The sequence below is a fragment of the Lepidochelys kempii genome, chromosome 2 (genome assembly GCF_965140285.1).
Source record: "Lepidochelys kempii isolate rLepKem1 chromosome 2, rLepKem1.hap1, whole genome shotgun sequence".
NCBI lineage: Eukaryota > Metazoa > Chordata > Testudines > Cheloniidae > Lepidochelys > Lepidochelys kempii.
Genome location: NC_136381.1, coordinates 120,701,815 through 120,724,093, shown reverse-complemented (window position 1 = coordinate 120,724,093; position 22,279 = coordinate 120,701,815). Strand labels below are relative to the sequence as shown.

General features: G+C 39.3%; 1 protein-coding gene across 2 annotated transcripts in view; it reads left to right on the top strand.

Moving 5' to 3' along the window:
• Positions 1-22,279, top strand: part of GMDS (GDP-mannose 4,6-dehydratase) — a 550,209-nt gene that overhangs the window by 419,469 nt on the left and 108,461 nt on the right. For both annotated transcript variants that reach the window (XM_073332192.2, XM_073332193.2), the window contains exon 8: positions 19,475-19,593. In XM_073332192.2, coding sequence (XP_073188293.1) covers positions 19,475-19,593 — 119 coding nt within the window. The remainder of the gene's footprint in view (positions 1-19,474; positions 19,594-22,279) is intronic.

The window sequence follows — 22,279 nt, the reverse complement described above, 5'->3', positions numbered from 1 at the left end:
GAGGAATAGGAAGTAAACTGACTTTAAAAAAAGAAATCAAAGTTGGTTCCCTCATTTCTCCCTTGCTCCGAGGAAGAGGTAGTCTGCTACTGGTAGAGACTTCCAGGGTAAGCAGATCAGCTTCCTTTTTGGGGTCAGCTGTGCTGGCTGACAGTGCTGGAAGTAGCAAGCTGAAGACTCTCCCCACTTCCTGTCCTTGCCTGTCTAGGCCCTAACCAGCTATATGGGAGGAGAAGCAGCAGCTCCCTAAGATAGGTAGCCCACACAGGAAGGTTGCCCAGACATGTAGGCTGAGCCTCAATCTCATCCTTTTGTAATTATTACAAGCCAATAGTTAAAGTGCCAACAATGCTTAAAAATCCCAATGTATCATATCACTCTGTCTCGCTATGGAGTGTGAGAATTTATGAAGACCAGATCTGGTAAGATGTTTCCATTATGCACATGAAATTTGAGAAAAACAATCTTCCACTGAAGAATTACTTGACTAAGGAGTAGAATCATCGTGTGAAAATATTCCAAAAACCTCATTTTAAAAAAAAGTTCACAACAGAGTACATAGATACGTTGTAGTTACCTGTCACTTCGAAAACTGAAATGTTTAAAAGTAATGAAATGAATAAAGAATTAATAAATCTTATGCTGCCCATAATAAACAAACACATTACTTTTACCAAATACTAAATAAATTGTTTTTACCATTGCAGCCTTAACTCTGACCCATGAATTGTTTTTGGTTTGGTTTTGGAGGGTAGGTGATGTTTTTATTGTTTTCAGTAGCTATATCCGGTATTTGTTTTTAAGAAATGCTGTCTGTTAGTGTATTTACCAATTGGCAATAGAACATTTGGTAAAAAGTATTTATAACAGTTGAGATTTATATTGTACATGTAATTTAATAAGAATTATAAAATTGACTTATTATAAAACTGTTCAGCAGCAAAGCAAATCTATACACAACAATGTGTGTCATTAATATGTATGTACATAATTTTTAAGTTACTTTTTCAAAAGAGTTTGGAGTTAAATTTATATTTTCTTTTACTGATAAAAGAATGTATTATGGTTCAGAGTTTTGCTGTGTTTCCTTATCATTGCTAAGAATGATGGTCCTGATTCTGGTCTGTTACACTAGTGTAAACCTGGAGTAAAATAATTGACATCAGTTGCTGACAGTGTAATTGAGCAGAATTTGATCCAATATGTGTGTTTATTATATTATATAAGTGGCATTAGATTGATGGTGGCCTTAACTATTAGTTTCCATGCTTCTAAATGCTTTGGTTTTATAAATGATGGGGTAGGTAACAACATTGTTTTCACTCGAACAATTGCTTTTTGAAACCAAATGTCTTGTTCTGGGGATTCCCCAAGGGGGAGGGGGTTGTTTTGTTTTTTTGTGTAAGTAAATTAAACACAGTTTTAAATGTGGGTTGGACTACCTGCTATCTACTGTGTGTGCAAGTATTTGCAGAATCAGGGCCTGTCTTTGGAACTATGGGGGACCCTCCTGGCATCATGGATTTCCAGGAGTAAGAAAGCAAATTGAGGCATCTATCTTTGATCCACTCAGTCTTAGGCCCAGATCCCACATACACTTAAACTCATGATTAATTTTATGCACAGGTATGAGACTACTTTCGTGCCTAAAGTAAAATCCATCTGTAAGTGCTTGCAGGATCAGAGCGTTATCAATTATTCTGTTTTTCTTGACATTCACATAGCCTTGATCTTACCAAAAGAAAGAGAGAAAAAAAGAGATCAGCTTTTTGTTGTTTTTTGTATACCTGTCTTCTCCCAAAAAGAGATGGAATGAGCCATTATTGAACTTCACTGGGCTGCATGGCTTGCTACCTTTCAAAGGTGTCTGTTGTTATATTTACTGTGGAAATGTTATTAGAAAATCTACATTTTACTTTTGTTTTTATTGTTGAACGTAGCAAACGTGAAACAAAACTAAAGCCGATAAACTGCAAAACAAGTCTAAAAGACCTAGTAATATAAATATACCAAAAGGATAAGTATTTCTACAGGTTGACATAATACACAGATCAGCCCTTACTTGCTTGATAGAGCAACTATTCATATGGCTTTTCATATGGATTATTGGAAACACTAGCCTGGTGTTTTCTATCCATTGTAATGTCAGACTGAGTTTTGATATTTTTAAAGGCCCCTCTTGCTCTTCCATGCGTATAATTTTGGGGCAGAGGGTGTCGAAAGAAAAGGATGGAGAAAACTGTCTTAGGGGCTTCTTCCAAGGGTAGACACTGCAATTCATCGGTAACGTTCCTCCTGCTGAGTTGGCAGCTGCTGCTGTAGGTTCAGAGAGGTCACCATAGTTTCTTTCCTGTTGCTCCTGCAGGCGTTGAATTGCTGGAGGAGCTGGAAATAAGGCACCTCCCTTTCTTGTTCTGCAACAAAAACCTTACTCACTATGTATGTCTATTCTGGTTATAGTTAAGGTACAAAAGTTCTGGTAATGATCAGAATGATTTACATTTATATTGCACCTTTATCCAGAAATCGCCTAAAGTACATTATAAACTGATTTACAGATACGTGTGTGTGTGATATATAAAGATGGACATGTGCATATATCTTTTTCTCCCTGTAAGTAATAGTGCATGTAGAGGAATATCTTCACCATGAAACGCTGCTTTTGCATGAGTGAATGAAACACAGCATTGGCTTCAAAGCAATGCTACAGAACAGTTTAGGGCAGGAAGTGCAGCCCACTATGTCCATTTGTAATTACAGGGGGAATTATAAGTAGGCAGAATGTAAAGTAACATTAACGATCTGACTTAAGATCAAAAACAAAAAGCCAGGGAAATTCAGTGTTCAGGCTGAAAACTCTAGGCTAAAATTCCATCTTCTTCTCCTTTTGCTGTACCTAGGTAGAGCAGCACACTAAGATAAATTAAAGGCAAAGCCTTCAGGCATAACTTTGGATTTTCTTGCTTGCTGTTGTAATTCAGACCTTTAAAATTACATTGGCTTTAAAAGTATATGTATTGTTTTCTTCTGTATTAGCATTAAAAACAGGAAAGAAACCTTGCATAGAAATGTCTGAGTCAGTAATATCTGCTAGTCTATTGGGCATTTAAACTATTTTTTAATGCCAATCATTCAGTTACTAAATTACAGTAACTCTGAACTGTTTTCTTTCAAATGCCTGACTTTAAATGTAACAAACTCATATTTTAAATTTCCTCCTGTTTTCAAAAGTATACAAACTCACACCCGGTGCCAAATGCTCCCTTCCACCGGGAGCTAATTATATCGGTTTATCCCAGGGTCCTGGGAGTAAGGAAGCAGGGCCTATGTGGAAAGCTCCCCTTACCACTGACATCTCCTACATATGCAGGAGCAGCAAGTTATATGGGCCATGCTCCAGCAATATTCAAGGCACAGGGGCCCAGCTTCACCAGTGTTCAGGGCCAGGACTCTCCTGCGGCCCCGCATGCCACCCCCGCGCGCCACCCCCGCGCATCTCCCCCGAGCGTCCCTGCTGCGCCCTGGGCAGCGGGCAGCTGCCCCCGCAAGCTCCGTGCTGCACTCCGCTCTGCTGGCTCCCAGCATCAACTGCCGCCACAGGGTCCTACAGCCCCCCAACTACTAGTGCCAGGGCAGGTTGACCCAGCCTGACCCTGACCCTGCCCTTCCACCTTGGACAGATGGGACCCTCCACCAACACAGGGGGTCCCCCACCCACAGTTGCCTCTCCTGCCCCACGCTGGGAAAGGGGCAGCCCCATCCCAGTGAGGGGCAGCAGCAGGGAAGGAGGTGCACACATGATGGCAACCCCCCCAACCGGCACCCACCATAGGGGAGGCAAGGGAGCTTCCTGGACCTGAGAGAGGCCCTAGGAGCATGTGCAGTGACAGTGGTGCAAGGTGAGTGTGCTGCCGGGTGGAAAGATGGGGGCCCCTCCCCTGGAGCTCACTGTTGCCAGTGGGGAGAGGACTGTGGGGAGTCCTGCTGTCTGGCCCTAGCCAGGGACAGCCTGCCTGCACCCCAAACTCCTCGTCCCAGGCCCCACCACACCCCAGAGGCCGCACCCCCGGCCAGAGCCCTCACCCCCCACGCTCCAAGTCTCTGTCCCAGCCCTGAGCCCCCTCCTGTACAGTGAACCCCGCATCCCCAGCCCCACCCCACAGCCCTCACCCTCATATCCAAACCCTATGCTCAAGCCCCTCCCACACTCCAAACCCCTCATCCCCAGCCCCACCCCAGCCCTGTCACATTTTTACATTATTTTAAAAAATATATATCAGCTTACAAGGCAGCGGGGCGGGGTGGAGGGGGCAGGACTTGGACCCGTTCTGGGCACCACCAAAAATTATACAAACCTGCCACCCTTTATGGACACTGTAGGTGGAATTCTCTCCCCAGTGAAGTCAATAGCAGAGCTTCCACTGTCTTCAGTGGGGCCAGGATTTCATCCCAGATGTCTGAGGCTGTGTGTGATTTCAGGGTTTGAGGCCAGTTTAAGGGAGAGGGGAGAACTGGTGAGCACTCACTGTGCAGAAGCTCTATATGTTGTTTTCCATGCATTGCCCCCTGCTGCTGCAAATGTAATACTGCTCCATGTCACAATAATATGCTGTCTCTGTCCCCTTCCAAAATAGGATGGAGTAGGAAATCTCATACAAGGAAGCTGATCCTTCTCCTATTGAAGTCCATGTCAAAATTCCCAGTGACTTCAGTTGTGCAGGATCAAACCCTATGGGGCCAAAGACAACAACAGCCGTCTGTGTGGTGGTGGGGGTCTACATCAACATGCAGAGGGGCTGGCATACCATGTGGCATACCATGCCCTTAGATCTGTGGTCTTGGAACCAAGCTTACCCTCTGTGCAGTTAGGAGGCCATACTAATGCTTCTCTCCTGAGGAGCGAATGTATTGGGTTGTCCCTGTGGTGAACTGCATGAACTTTTGTACTTACATTTTCTTGTCTACATGCTTTTTCACAGAAGGGAATCATTTGTCCCATAATACCAAAGGGGGCATTACATCCACATTATGCATTCAGGAGCCCACAAACATCATTTTGTTTAAAATAATATAGTTTGACCACAGCAATCAGCAAAGCTAGTACATGTTTCAATGCCTTCAAATTACAGTATACTACGGAGTCCAAATTTACAACTACTGGAAAAATTTGGGACCTCTTGAACTGTGAATTTCTGGGTCTTAAAACTCAGCTCTGCCACCGGGGCAAAAGAATTAGCTAGGGCTTCAAGGATACATTTTCAGGCCACTTCTGTTTCTCTTGAAGGAATCATAGCTTCTGTCACAGTGAAAAGTTTTTACTTAATTTTTAATCCTGTTTATATGTAGAGAGAACATGTATTGGAAAGTGGTCAGCATAATATTTTCGGTTATGATTTTCTCATTAGTGGAAGACTGAAGTGTGGGCATAAGTGGCTTTTGTTTAGACATCCTTGTTTGAATAAAACTGCATCTCACGCTGGACATGTGACTTCTTAGAATTGCGCCATTACAATGGGCTGAGATGGATATCAGTGCTCTCTTTCCTAGGTTATGAGATGTGATTTATTCTCCACTGATTGATAAGACATAAACGTGTGCATACATTAGTATAAACTCTGTGTGTGTGTGTTTGGAGGTTTACAGTGTTTGCGTTCCTAATGAATACTCAATCTGTGCATGTATATGTATGAAGTGTAATATTCCTGCATATTAGAGTTCATGTTTCCTGATTAAAGAGCTCATATAAAGACTGAAGTACTTCAGTGTTTATCTTTTGCTATTGGATCTCTGTGCTCCACATAGTAACACATAAACAGGCTGAGCAGCTACTAATCAAATCCTTTAAAGCCGCCAAACCCACTTTTTGTCTTTATTATGAAACTAAGATTTGGTCAACTGAGGTCAAGTTGTGCACTTAACACAGCTTCCATTATAGTCAGTGAACTCTGTAACAGAGAGTAAAGTCAAAATATAAACACAGAGCATTTCTGCAGCAGCTCAGGGCTGGGATTAACTTGGATCACCTAGTCTTCTGCTTTTAATGAAATTCTCTCCCCTGTATTTTCTTGTTTGGAAGAGAGTCCAAAGTTATCTCATGCTAATTTAGTTAGGCAGTGCCCTCCAGGGATGTCACATGCCTCCATGACCCCTCCAGAGAGACTCAGCAAAGGGATGAGGAGAATTAAACATTCCTGAGAAATTGCAAAGCAGCAGCCCCCAGAGATTTTGCATAGAAACTAGCTCCAGACTAGCTGCCAGAGACCCAAGTCACCTTTTCAGCACATCCTTGACATCTCTCCACCAATCCCATCTGGCTTGATTCAGGGGGTCAGCGTGGGGACTGGGAAGAGGTGGCAGCTCGAAAGAGCAGAATTCAAGGGAGGTCTGACTCTATTTTCAGCTTTCATAGGTTTCTGTGGGATACACAGATAAATAAAAAAAGCAGGAGAAAAAAAATCATATGTCTAATCTCACTCTAATGCCTTCTTCTGAGGGAAAAAGCCCACTTTCTGTTAGAGGTACTGAATATGTAGTTTCAGTATTTTCAGTAACAGTATGACCATTTTATGTACATTTTTGGTTGTAACTGGGCTTCTATCGCAAATGCCTTTAAAAGCATGATTATGGGGCCTGATCCTGCAAACACTTACTACCTTGAATGGCCCCATGCTGACTTCATTGGAGCTACTCATAGTAGTACGCATTATGGGCCTTATGCTCTCCTCACTTACACCAGTGTAAACCTAGAGTAAGGCAGTTGAAGTCAATGGAGTTATACTGATTTCAGCAAGGTCAGAGTCAGACCCCATGCCTGTCTGCAGGATGAAGTCCTTTATTTATACATTTTAAAAAAACAGATTTTGGGAATCATTTTCTGGATTTCTCTCCACATTTCTGAGCAAAAGGCAGAACTGGAATTTCCTTAGTCTATGTATGTGTATGTAACAGAGAGACCATCCATATTCTGATTTTTTTTTTAAATATTTTTGGGGGATGAGGAGCTAGCTATGTGATCACAAACACTGCCTCACAGATCATCATGTGAGACATCCGATGTCTGGTAAATGTGTAATTCAACAGCCTTTAGGAAATGCCTTTGAAAAATAGTTATTGGGCAAGTGCAGTGCGATAGAGCCTCAGAGTTACAAACACCGCAGGAATGCATGTTTTTAATAACTCTGAAATGTTTGTAACTCTGAACAAAATGTTATGGCTGTTCTTTCAAAAGTTTACAACTGAACTTTGACTTAATACAGCTTTGAAACTATACTATTCAGAAGAAAAATTCCCTTTATTTTTTTAGTAGTTTATTTTGAACACAGTACTGTATTGTATTTACTTTCTGTGTGTGTGTGTCTGCTGCTGCTGATTGTGTACTTCCAGTTCAAAATGAGGTGTGTGGTTGACTGGTGCTCATAACTCTGAGGTTCTGCTATATTCTTTTTTTTAAAGATTAGATTTCTTTGCTATTTTATTTATTTTGTTTAATTATACCAAAGAACCTAGTCAATATTATGGAATAATACCAATTTTAAAAATACCTATTTTTTTTCATTGTAAGAGTGTAGATCAAAGCACCTAATAACACTTAAATCTCACATCGTTCATTTCATCTTGAAATGCCTTTACAGACATTAAAATTCTGACAACACTCCAGTCATGTAAATATCATAGTTCCCATTTTACAGATGGAGGAGCAGGAGAACTGAGGATAAATGTCTTGCTCAAGGCCACAGTGAGAGTCATTGTCACAGCTGAAATTAGAACCCTGGAGATTCTGGCTCTTCATCATTTGCTTAGACCAAGCTGAAATGAATCAGTAAGCTAATAAAAACCCAACAATCAGAGTCTGGTTGAAGATGAAATTGATGACAATATTCATGTCAGAGCTAAGATATTATAATTGAATTCCAGCCTCAAATATATGTAAACAATTGAGTTATAAAACTCTGGAGGATTGACATTACAGAAATGAGGGCAGTCGTATAACTGAAAGGATGATAATTACACAGTAGTGATGAATCTCTTGTGGCCTTTTATGATTCCTGGGCGTGCCTCCATTGTTCTCTAGCGGGTAAAATGTCAGACCTAGCCAAGCATGTATGTGGGAATGTCGCTCTCTAGTGGCTGGCCTACATAAGAGACCAGCTTTAATATTTGCCTGTATAGCTACTAAAGTTTCTCATTTAGATCGAGTGGTAAGGGCCTGTGTCTGAGGTGCTGAAATTCAGAGTTCTATCCCTGATGATGTCTGTGTGGTAGAGCTGATGATTCTTCTCCATGTGTATGCAGCACGCAGATTTATTACAAGTGTTAAGTTGTAGTGTGGTAATGTTTCTGGGTTATTCTGTGATAACGTGGTAAAACGCTTGTCACCACTTCATCTAGGCATGTGAAAATATATTGTATGCGTTATACAGAGATAGATACCAAAAATGAATACACTTAAACTTCATATGGTTTGCATTTTTAGTAGCAGCTCTCCTGACTCTAATAGAATACACATTTTAATTTTGTTTTGGGTAAGTGGATGTGTTTACAATCTCACACCCACAAGTCCATAGCTTTAAATAGAAATGCTTCCATAGTGTATAAAAGAATACATGCTGTTTCATAAAGGGTTTATCAGAAATGCCAGTACTGTATTTATTGCTGGGAACAAACTGAATAAAACTTTATATTCCACTGTGCCTGCAGCTGATGAAAAGTAGCTGTATCTCCAGTTTATTGACACAATTCGAAAGCTCTGCTTCGGACTCTGGTGTAATTAATAGTTGTTGTTATTAATGCTAATAGAGTTGTAAGTACATTCAATGTTTTTGAAAAATGTCTGAGTGACCGCCACAGAGATTGAATGCACAGAATAAGTACAGCAAGAGGAGTGGCAATGCAGGCTTCCTTGGGCAACCTAGATAGGGCATGTTAAACATGGCCTGGAGAGAACTGCATATTAGTTTGTTGATAAGCTGTTATCCATTTATGTTTGAACTCTGTAGGCTAACATACATAATTTCGTTTCTATGATCACTTAATGCTTGACCTTTGCTGGCTGAAATTCACCTCTGTGTCAAGCTCTTTTTTAAGGGCTTAAGTAGTCCATAGGTTTTGTGCTGGTATTCTCCACTGAGCTGAATTTTACTCTTCTGAGACTGGCAGCAGTTGTGTCATTTAATACCAGTGAGTTTGTGAGGTGGACACTTGTCTCCTAGCAGCTGGACTAAGACCACCAAACCCCTTTTACATAGGCCACTGAATCAGATGATGTCAACTTTGGTTTATGTTGACCTGGATTTGAATTTGTGACATAAGGTAAAGATGCTGTATCCCGTTACCAATTCTCAGAGCCATCCAGGCTGCTCCCCAGCAAATAACATTTTGGAATTATTTTTCAAACCTATCTCCTGAAATGATCTTGTATACAAAAACTAAAAATTCCACTGATCCGAAGATAAGGCTGCTTTTGCATCTTGCCAACTAAGGAAGTGAATTTTGTTGAATTCTAGCTGTTGGTTTGAAAACACTGCTAGATCTGTGTTTGTTCCCAGTGCTTCACAGCCAGTGACTAAGAGATGGAAACATACCTTTTCTCTTTTGATCTTTATATGCAGAGATCTGAAAACTGGAATAAATTAGAAGGTAAAGTTTCACTGATATTGTCAAATGGAGCACACTGTGGTTTAGACAGCTTAATTATGCATACCAGTTTATTTTTGTAAGAATGGAACTCATAGTAAACCTCTTCCTCGGGATGATTAAATTAACATTTTCTGTCAGCTGATTAGATTATTATTCAGCTGTCTGAGATCACTTGAAAGCCTTTAACACTTTTGAAAATAACTGAAAGTTATACAGTGTACCGAAGCTAGAATTGGGAGAATTTTTAGTACTTGAGGGAAAAGTGAATTTAAATGCAGAAGTCAGATATTCTGTTTTAGAGTTATTAGCTCATTCATTCTGTCTCCCTGACAGTGCAAAATTGTTTTGTACATTACATTCTAGGAGTTTGTCCTTTATGGTTTTAAATGGCCCAAGTATTTTGACATCCTCCAATGCCTTTGACCTAGATTACTCAACAGCCTAATAGATCTCACTTTCCCCAAGTTGTTCCTGATATTCAGTCTAAATTTTCCCATTCTTAATTTTATCCCATTACTCCTACTATAGCAATTCTTCTCCCTCCTTGATACGAATGCCCTTCAAATACTGTCAACTTTTATCACCTCCTTCAGTTACTTATCTCTTAACCAATGTGTATGTGCTTAGAGCTCTAACAGCCTGATCTTGCAAGGTGCTGAGCACTGTGGTGGTGTTATTACTTTATAGAGGCTCAATCTGAGATCAGGGCTCCTTTGTGATGGGCACTGTACAAAACACATAATAAGAGGCAGTCCCTAGCTTGAGGGAGTTACAATCCCAATTACAAAGGGTGGGAAGGGAAACAGAGATGCAGAAAGAAAAAGAGATTTGCCCACGGTCATGCAGCAGATCAGTAGCAGAGCCGTGAATAGAACCTAGGTATTTTGACCCATGGACTGTGCTGCCTCTCTGGCCCTGAGTAGAGCATGTGATAAATTTTAAGCATGTGAGTAGTCCCATTGACTTCAGAAACACAGAAGCATTATAAATGGAAACCAGAATCTTTTTCCAGCCAAATGTTGCATTATAAACTTTTTGCAATCAATACCTGCATTGTGATTATTATTTTGGAGCTGATCAAGTTGTTATAGAAACAAGCCAACACTTGACTTGAAAGTCTAGTCTAGTTTCTTGTGGTAAGATCATGGCCTTGACTAGCCCTTTCTTGGCATTGATCCCTAAGACTGCTCTACCCTGACCGCAACCTAGGTGCAACCCTTTACTTTTATGGTGAGTAATCCTGTCAAATGGAGTCTGCTTCTTTATGAAATGGTATTTTGTCTTTCATGTAAAAATAGCAGGGAAAATTAATTCTGAAAGAAAAAAAGGGAAACTGTCAAATATCTTCTTTTAGAACTATCTTCTAGGTGGAGCCTGGGAAACTTAGACGTGCTTTGTTTTTGTATAGCTAAGATAAACATGAGTGATGGAAAATAATTGAATGCTTTCTGTAATTGGTGCATGAAGGAATAATTTAATAAGGAATATTACCTTTGGGCTTATCCGCTATAGATGGTCCCTCATCTGCCTCAGGACTCCGTGAAATTTCTGTATGGTAGTTTGGATTTTAGTTTTTAAAGATACTAGGATTTAAAACACTTTTAAATTAATGTTCATGATCTCAGAAAGAAAAATGAAAGAAACTGAACTTATTTGCATCTTCTCTGTACATTTTCATTGATATTACTTTCCATGTCACACACATTACTTTCAGTTTCACCACTTGAAAGGTAAATAATTGATTATGGACTTTACAAAAAAATCTGTTCAATTTTTTTTTGGCAGAAAAAAATTAAATACATTAAATGGTTTCTTAATTTTCATTGTCAGTGACATTTCCCAACAAGCAACTTCACTGCTTTATTTTGGCTCTGGCTGTCATATAAAGATCAGTAATAAAGCTTTATACAAATAGTTTTATGTATTAAAAGAACAATATTTTGACACTCATTGACACAAGCAAAAAAAAAATCCAACACAAAATCAAACACCAATCAACCATGCTAATTTAGTGCTTGACAACACAATAAGAGCATTGTGCCTTCATCTAAAATGAACGTGAAAAGTGTTGTGTTCCACTGACGAGGAAGGTTACTCAGAACTTGACCTTTAAAGTTGATCTGGATTATGCTGCTTGTGGTTTTTATTAATAATGCTGCCATATTAATGTCTCATGAGTCTTTACTGAGAGTTGTAAAACAATTGGACTATCTGCTTACAAGAGAAGAGTTATACAGTGTTCCTAGTATTTCCTACTGGTGTGAGGGCTTTTGTTTCATTAGACATTGATATTGTTTTCATTTAAGGTGTTCCACAAAGATTATCAGATATTTTATTATTTTAGCGACTTTAGAATTGTTGGATTATTGTCTCTAAATATCTCACCTATCTTCTTGAAACTTTTGAAAAAATAGAAAAGGGCCTGAACCAAAATTGTGTATCTGAACATCATTGAACTTTGAGAAAGTTCACATCTGGATTCCAACTTTATGGCTCGGGTACAGCACTGAAAAATGTTTTAAATTACTTCTGTGACAATTTGTTGGTTGTAACATTGTAAGCCTCTGAAAAAGCTTGTAAGGCAAGAGGTGACAGAGAGCTTCCTTCGTACACTCTGAGGGACTTAAATATCTGGTCAGAACCTATTCAAATTATGTTAGATGCTATTTTGTATTTCATTGTCCATTATTCTATCAAGTACTGTGTGTTTTCTCCAAAGAAATTTTTCTTATCTTGAATCTGTTTCCTTTTTTAAAAAAAGTCTCTGGTTAGTGGTACCACAGTCCATTGTTTGTAACATCACTGTTGTGCGCAATGAAAGTAACTGTGACTAGACTAACAAGGACTAAATGGTAACCACTGAATACAATATGCAGTGAAAAGGGGGCAACTTGTATTCAAACATGGGTATCTTTATGTTCAGCATTAAATTAGTGGGAAAGAAACACAGACAGCAATAGTTCGGACTGGGCTAAATATATTTCAACTATTTACGTTTGGTAGAGAGACTTAAATAAAATTCACGAAAACTTATAGAGAATTTAGTGCTCATGAAAAGTGCTGCATTAACAGAGCTGGGAACTGCTTTGTCTACAGAATAGCCTAAATTTTCAGGAATTGCTGGTGATTTTATGTGCTCAGGTTGAGCTACCATAGAGGGACTTGATCTTCAGAGTGTTCTTAATTTCTGAAAATTAGTTGCCTCATGTTAGGAATCCAAAATACATTGGTCCTGATGTAGAGTATCTCCCCTTTGGTGTTATACAGATTGAACATTGTTCTGTACTTCAAGCATAGTTAGTATGTCCTTCAAGAACAAACTATCAGTATTTCTAGGAAACTGCGGGTTAATTTAGGTGTGTTGCCTTCCTTTTTGATTATGATTACACAAAACTATTTTTGTTTCAATGGGAAAACAAATGACTAGATCAGTTACACATACTCAAATGGCCCTGATATCACAGCCTAAAAAGCAGGGAACTTTTTTTTTTTTTTGCCGGAGCCCCTTGTCAAAATACTGCCAATACATCACTGCTGTTTTCTTTTATAAGACATAGTAGGCAGAATACACTTGTAGTTTGGGGTCTTGCTGCTGTATAAGTCTTGTCCATATAACATTGTCAGTGACCAGAATTAATAGTAGGCCGAGTGCTACTATCCTTACTTAGTAAGAACTCGCATTGTGGTAAGGACTGCAGTGATTTTATATTGGCATTAGGATGGAATCAGCTTATATGACTCAGAAGGCATGTTCTATTGTAATTGAGCTTTATTAATGTTTTTCAGCCTTGTGTGGCTGTATGTATTGTGTACAGTATCTGCATATTAAGCTATTCGCTGTGGCATACAGATTGTGTATGTATCACTGCCTTTCTTTATCCAGCGTGCTTTCATCCATACTGTTTGTATACTTAGTACATACCTATACTTTTCACAGTGTGGTGTAAGCAGTCAATCAAATTTCTGTGACTCAGACCAGTAATACCTCCTTTTACCCACTTTGAAGTAAATAAATTAAAGGGATGCTATCGTTTCAATTTAGGTCCAAAACTGAAGCTGTCAGAGAACCCAAGAAGCAAATATTAGCCATCATTTCCAATTTCTCATTTTAAGTTTCCTTCTAATAAGCAATCATTGATATCTATTTATCTAGTAGGTTTCAGAAACCACAAAGTTTCTGTGTGGGTTACTTCATAAAAGCTAGTGTGGGTTACATCATAAAAGGCCCAATTATGCCATTTAGCACTGGATTTAGAAGACAGTGGTAAGGAGCTACTTCACATTATGGGTAGCTCAGACAGGGATTGAATCAGAGGAGGGCATAATACCTTCCCAAGCAGCCAGGGTGCAGGGGATAGGGAAGCCTGCTATTCCCCCCCAAGGCACCTGACCTGCTCCATGGGACAGTACAGACTACAGAGGGAGGTGGATCAATTGTGGCACAAAATAAATTGTCCCTCACTATGAGTGCAGGAACTGTAATTGTGCCAGACCCTTGGCTGGCCTCATTGGGGAAACAGGATATTTGACTTCCCATCCCACCATATGACCTCTGTAACGTCTTCTCACACTTGAGGCCAAAATGTTCAGTTATGCTGCTCAGTGATGACCCCAGCAAAGTAGCTAGACTTTGAATCACCAGATAGTGCCTTGTTCAACCCACTGAATTCCTCTATCCACTTCTAGACAGTGGAGGTCTGAAAGATTATAAAAACAGAATTCCTATAAATAACACCAGTGTACTCTTGAATCTCTCTAACTGGTGATGTTTTTTGCCTGAGTCACAAATTACTCTCTAATTTTTGGCAGACTTGAGGTAACCTGTGCCCTCCATGCACAAAAAATAAATAGAACTAGACAGCCACCAGTCAGTGTGTCTGTCTCTGTACCGTTAGGGTGATGCGTTCTGCATCAGACCCATGCTAAACTGTTAAGGCTCCTGTAGTAAGTACATTTGATTTGTGGTTGGAACATGTTTTTCATTTTGTTGCAGGACTGTATATGGTACATAGAAATGTGACTTCATGTGATGCAGATGTTCTGTAGTGGTGGAGTACAAAAATTAAATCTATCAGAATCGCTGGTAGCTATATTTTCTAAGTAACACACATCTATCTGTCTGACTGTGTTTAGACATCTTGTTAGAATTTAGGACTTGCCATCGCATGAGACACAAAAAAGGTTTGGTTCATTTTGTGGACAAATCAGCAATTAGCATTTTATTTCTGCAGTAGAAATCATCATTTGTCATTTAAATCATAGGCACTCTTTGAGGTTTAGCTTTGTTTTTTCTTCTTAAATAGACAGGTCCCTAATTAAGCTGATTTCTAACAACATATTGTGTTCACTGCCACCAGTAGAGGAGTGGATGATTTAAAGAAAGGAATCAAATAAATATAGTTAAACATAACTTTGATTAACAAGACTTGTTATTCATGGATGACAGCACAGTTAATAAGTGTTTTCTGGCTGGGATGCTGGACTGGAATTTAATGGTGAGGCACAAGTGCAACAGACTGCAGATTCTCAAGACAAACACACACATCACAATCGCACTGAGAGGCATGTACGGAATTAGTATGTATTGGCTGTGCTTGTCCAGTTCAGGTTTTCCCCTTCACTGATCCAGGTGTGAACATGAACAACACTGTGAGCAAGAGACTTCTGAATGGGTGTTGGCCTGGAAGAAAACTGGTTCAGGTTTAGAAATGTTGACTGAAATTAGAGTTCCTCACTTGAAGGGACTTTTTTTTTTTATTGTCTTCAGAGAAAAAAAAATTTTTAGCAGCAGTTGTAGTTAAAACTTGCAGAACAGATATCCAGCTCACGTAATCACAAAAGTGCATCCGATGTTACACGTGCTATCTGTTCTTCTACTGTGAGTTTTCTGTCTTTAAACGTAAATGGCATAGTACTGCCTTTCGACTTTGTGAGTCACTGGAGCAGAGACAAAATGAGTTCAAATATGAAAAATATGTTTTGTACATTTGCCATTAAAGGAACAATGCAATTTGAAGAGAGCTAGAGCCTGGATAGTTTCTGTAATAGTTTTCTCCTCCTATGCAGCCTTAACCACATTTTGGTAACTAAATCCATGTAAAGAGTAAGGAAAGAGTTATAGATATGTATTGTGATAAGTGGCTTTCTGTCAGCCCATCAGGGATATCAAAAACAAAACAAAAAAACAAAAAAAAACACTACAGAGAAAATTAGGAAAACCCATGCCCCTCTTTCCACTTCACAAAAATTCCTAAAATATGTGACCTCATGATGGTTAAAAGATAGCCAAGAGCCAGAGCTGGGCAATGATTTTATCACAGATTGCAGCCCAGCCATGTCATGGGTCATGTGGTTCAGCATGTGAACAGGAAGGTGAGAATTGGTGAACTTTTGCCTCAGTTGTGCAGTCCATCAGAGAATAAATGGACCAAATCACTGAGCAGCTGTATAAGGAGGTGAACGGCTGAATACTTTTCACACAGAGGCCTTTGTGTTCTGGACATGATCTAGCATTATGATGGGGTGCGCTAGGCTGCGGCTTTGTAGCAATTACGAAGCCATTATCACGCTAGAACACAAGATCATTTATCTTCTAATTCAGAGTGTCACCTGTTCTTCATTTACCAGTCAATAACCATTAATTATGCTCAGTGGAAATTTAAACAAAGCTGTTCCTCTCTGTTAAAACCAGTAAACCATTCAGTAATGACAATTAAATCTGGAGCTGTGTATCCCCTCTCCCTCCTTATTCTTGTTCTCAGCCTGGAGTGTAGTACAATATGATCTCTTACGGGAAATGTCTAGAAATTGATAGATCAAGGACCTCTGATAGTATGATGAAAAAAGAGCACATTCCTGGCACATTCTGTAGGGAAAGTGTGTAGCTACTACTTATACATAGATTTCTGATTGGCTACATAATATGTAACAGCAGAAATGAACATTTTTAATGCTGAGTTTGTTGAAGTATTTTCTGCCCACTGACTTGCCTTTGTCTTTATTTTACAAAAACTGCATGCACACATGTTCAAATGAACAACTCTTTACCTCCTTGTTAAAACAGTCAATGATTTTTTCATAATTATTAGAATGTTACTTTTCGCTGGTTTGACTGGGCTAATTATAAGATGGACTGAATGCCAAAAGAAAAATAAAAGGACAAACCGTGATAAATTTTCAAGTAATCATTATTCCAAGCACCACTTTTCCTAGCAGAAACTCAGGGAGAAGTTACTTTTAGTTTAACAGCATCTGTGTTGTTTGATCATTACAAGCCTGATCCTGTAGAAATGTACCACAATGTATGCTCCAAGATTTGCTTGCTCTTTGAAATGGTAGAAAAGCATGACAAGGCCAATCCAAAAAAGCTGGTAGAAAGTTTTAAAATATATATAGAGAGAGAGAGAGAGAATTCATGTTGCCAAATTAAAAACCAAAAAACCCAGTCAATGTAGCATCAGATATTTATGTGGTTACTGGTTTTTTTGTGTGTGAAATATATATATTTCTGTAGCTCTCTGTGAAGCTAAAATGTGTTTAAGCATCACACAAAAATAACAGTGACTACATAAATACCTGATGCTATATTGACTGGGTTTTTTGGTTTTTAATTTGGCAACATGAATACTCTATCACGCTAAATATGTGCAACAATTAAAATATTTGTGTTATTAAATCATAGAAAATTGCTTTAAAATCTCCAAATACCATAGGTGGTATCCTGATTTAATTACTCCTGTAAAAGTCCCATTGATGGCAATAGGAGAGTCTGTATGAATTTTGACAGATTGAATAAGGACTGAGAGTCTGATCCTACAGTCCCTTATTCACTCAGATAGTGCCTACTCCTTTGAGCAATCCTATTGGTTGCAGGTGGTCTACTTAGGTAACTAAAGGTTTGTGGGATCAGGGATTGAGTTAGGACTTCAGGATTAGCCCCATGTTTGAAGTATTCATTTTTGCTCTGTTGAAGCTTGATATGCCTGTGAACCCTACAAGTCTAGTCAGATGTGAAAGAAAGGGTGTCCGTGATTTACTGTAACCTTGTGAATAAAACAAAAACCCAAATGTTCCAAGAAAGATAGTATTAAAGATAGCAATTAAGACCTCTCTTGCCAGCAGAAGGAATTTCATCCGTCAATCGTATATTGCTGCGTCATTGGCTAGAGAGCTCAACCCTGGGGAGGAAAAATAAAGCTGCTGCCATTGTCCCACCCAGCATGCCACATCCCTAAAGCACAATTAATGTCAAGGACATACACAAGAGTTTCCCAAAATCCCGCCTTCCGTGCACATTTAAGAGGCAAAAGGAGCATGTTACTAAAATCTCTCAAAAATATTAAAGATTCAAAAAAACAACAGGAAGCAAAATGACTTGCAAATAGAATACTTGGAAGGGAGTATATCTTCTTGCTTTGCCTGACACTGATGTACTAAAAGTGGGAGTGTGGGGAGAGAAGAATTGAACTTTTCAGGTGGTATTTACTGAGAGAAACGGAGCTGTCCCAAAGCTTTTATTAATCTGATTTGCAGAGTATCCGCTAGCATCTGGGGACCTACTAAAGTTTTCTTTAAATCTGATGTGAAGAGGTCAATGCAAATAGTATTTTGGATTACACTATAAGAAGATGACAATTCCTTTTACCATATGGAGAAAGAGATGAATTATTTTGCTTTTGTGAACTGATTATTTATTAAAAGAAGGCTGTGATGTGTATAGATTGCTCCCTGTTTCTAACTTAAGGAAATAAAGTGTTTCCATCACTTTGACGTAGAGTGATAGTTTTATTTTTTCCATCTATAGTTTCTGGGTGGCAGTGTGGTCTCATGGATAGAGCACTGGATTGGGTGTAAGAAGACCTGGCTTCTATTACTGACATTGATTGGCTGTGTGCCTTTAGGCAAATTATTTTACCTCAGTGTGCTTCTGTTTCCCCTCCCCCCCCCATGTCTGACTTTTCTATTTAGACTGGAAACTGTTCGGGGCAGGCGTTCTCTCTCATTATGTGTTTGAACAGTGCTAAGTACAATAAAGCCACAAAATCTCCTCTGGGGCCAGTAGGCACAAATGTAACACAAATAACAATAGTAGAAATCTGTGAAGTTGTGATTTAGAAACAATTCTGATTTTGGTCACCGTTCTGATCTTTGCACAGCCTACGCTCTTTGAAAGAGAAGGAGAAGTTAGGCAAACACTTAACAATTAGTATTTCCATACATTGAAAAAGGGAATCTTGCTTGCTGTATCTTCAAATGCATCTCCAGGTGTGTGCAGGAGGAATAGCTGAATTTGAAATAATGCACTATGAAAATATTGGTCCTTGATTTTTTTGTAGTCCTCTCTGTCCTGTATTTATTTGGGTTAAATCTAGTTTAAAATAGTCAACTGTGTATTTGACCACAGTTAGGTAGTTCTACATTTTTGCCCTACTGACAACATTCCTTAAATTGGAGCGGGGTATATAATATTTTGCTTTCCATTACATGTGAATAAATGTAAGGTTTATAATAAATGGGTTCTTTCTCCTAAGCAGTACTGTCTACTTTTGAACACTGAGTCTTGATTTACAATATCCCCCACAGAAATCCCTGGTGTGAAACAAAGAGAAAATCAGGTATATTACAGGCAATTTTCTGTAATGTGAAATAATTCCAATTAGTCACTCGTAAGAGTTGTGCTGATCTAGTTAACAGCCTTGTGTTAAAAAGTTCTAATTTCCCTAGTTGCATCCATACATATATCTGATTATCTGCAAATCAAAATGTGGTAATATAATATCATGTACAAAAGGGCCCACTTACAGGTGCACTTAATCTGGATTTGTTTATCTTTCTGCAGGCTATGTGGCTGATGTTGCAAACGGATGAGCCAGAGGACTTTGTCATAGCTACTGGGGAGGTCCACAGTGTTCGTGAATTTGTGGAGAAGTCATTTAAACACATTGGGAAAACCATTGTGTAAGTATGAATGGGAGCTAGCAGCAATGGGTTTCAGAACCCTATCAGCTACTGACATGTGGCTTTGATTTTGCCATTACATCGTAATATTTCTTTTGTATTCTTTTTCACTTTCTGTGTTTGTAACATAAGGCCTCTGGATGTGAACCACTGACTCTCGCTCACCCTCTCCAACCGCAGGATATTGCTCCATCACCCGCCCCTCCACCAAAAACAAATCTAGCAAAATTTCATCCACTCCAGGTGGGGTAGGTTGTAGATATCTCACCTCGGCATTCTTATAGGCTGATTGTTTTCCATTGTAAATCCCATCTCCCTGCCCTCAGCTCCCCAGCACCGTTGCCCTCCATAGTCTGGGAGGGCTGACCACCGCGGCTGAGATTACAGTGCTATACTATTCTGTACTGGCTCGTAGAGAAGGGATGCTTGAGACACATTTTATTGTTGGTGCACTTTTGTCCTCATCACCAGCCCCGAAACAAAACCTGCCTTCCCGGACTCCGCCCGTTTAAGATGTGACACCTGTAAACGCGGTTCCTTTCCGTGTGGCAGCACGTCGGCCTCGCTGCTGGGACTATATAGCACCATCGCTCTGCATTCTTCTTAGTTCTTGTCCTACTGAGCCATAAAAATGTTGAGCTGCGGGTGCAGAATGTTTACAATGCATATTCTACATAGTTTGACTGAAAATACAAAATTCCTTCTCAAGGCCAGATAATGAAATCAGGCTGGTTTTGTGAATGCTTTCTGTAATTTATATTTTTATTGTTTGTTATTTTTTCAATTTCCCTCCTTCTTTATCTTCTCTGGGCCCCATGCATCAACATACCAATCTCAGCTGGAAGAGGGAGAGGAAAGCCACAGGCTCTTCCATGACGCTAGCACCAGGGCTCTTCCTCAGGCCATCAAAGACACTGGTGCAGCTGGTGAACTTTTGACAGGGCCAGTAAGTTTTACTTGGGAGCAAAAACTTGACACATTCAATAAATATGCAGAAGTGCACAGATATATACAATATTATTTGAACAGTCAGTGGGTGGTTGGATAGATAATAACATTTTCCCTTAATGAGTGTTAGCCTGGTTTCAATTTTTGGCATTTACTTTCAGAAAAATTCAGAGGGGCAGTATAGGTATGAATTTCCAGCCCAAATAAATTGGTTCGTCTCTAAGGTGCCACAAGTCCTCCTTTTCTTTTTGCGAAGACAGACTAACACGGCTGCTACTCTGAAACCTTGATTTTAGGATATTTTTCTTCAAATATTTATCATCTTTTTTGATTTGCTTACCCACCTTCTCTACCACCACACAGTTAACAGTGTGAACTTTAACAACAGTGACATTTTTCAAGGCCACTAGGAATTGTTTCCTCTCTTTTTTTTTTTTTCTGTCTTTATTAAGTTTCTTTTTTTATGACTGACTTTCACTGGTAAACATTCTTTTAAATTGAAAGCAGTGTGTACTGTGGAAATTGTTGTTCTGTACAGATGCATAATCTTATGATATCCAGAACCCTTTCTTCTGTCTCCTGCTGTATGTTGCTCTGCATTAAGAAGAAGGCGACTTGGTGGCCAAAATTTTTAAACGTGGATCTCTAAAGTCAGGCACCAAAATTCATGTTTAGAAGTGCTGGGCACCCACTTACTTCAAGTCTACTCACTTATTTAAAATTAAACACCCTACTTTAGAGTTTTGGTGTACTGGTGTACTCGGCACTTCCAGGATCAAGAGCTAAATGTATATATTCTTGTAAGCAAAAGAAAAAATAAACTCTGAACTCATCTGCCCCACAAAGGAAAGGAATGGTGATTGTGTGGAAAGCAAAAGGGAAAGAATTTTGCAAATAGCTCCTATTATAAATAATGAGGAAAACCCCATTTTCAAAAGTCACTTAGTCACTAAGGCCTCTACCTTCCATTGAGTGTCAATGAGATGTAGGGATTTTAGGCTCCTAAATCACTTAGGCACTTTTGACATTTTTGCCCTTTTACATAGAATTTACCAACTACTCCCATAAGCAATATCTGGCAATACTAATATATTCATTTATAGAAAAGGAGTACTTTTGGCACCTTAGAGACTAACCAATTTATTTGAGCATAAGCTTTCGTGAGCTACAGCTCACTTCATCGGATGCATACTGTGGAAAGTGTAGAAGATCTTTTTATACACACAACGCATGAAAAAATGCTCCCCCCACCCCACTCTCCTGCTGATAATAGCTTATCTAAAGTGATCACTCTCCTTACAATGTGTATGATAATCAAGGTGGGCCATTTCCAGCACAAATCCAAGTTTTCTCTCCCCCCCCCCCCAAACCCACTCTCCTGTTGGTAATAGCTTATCTAAAGTGACCACTCTCCTTACAATGTGTATGATAATCAAGGTGGGCCATTTCCAGCACAGATCCAGGGTTTAACAAGAACGTCTAAAGGGGGGGGGGGGCGGAGTATTTTTTTGTTATATATTCTTGTTAAACCCTGGATTTGTGCTGGAAATGGCCCACCTTGATTATCATACACATTGTAAGGAGAGTGGTCACTTTAGATAAGCTATTACCAGCAGGAGAGTGGGGTGGGGGGAGATATTTTTTCATGCTTTGTGTGTATAAAAAGATCTTCTACACTTTCCACAGTATGCATCCAATGAAGTGAGCTGTAGCTCAAATAAATTGGTTAGTCTCTAAG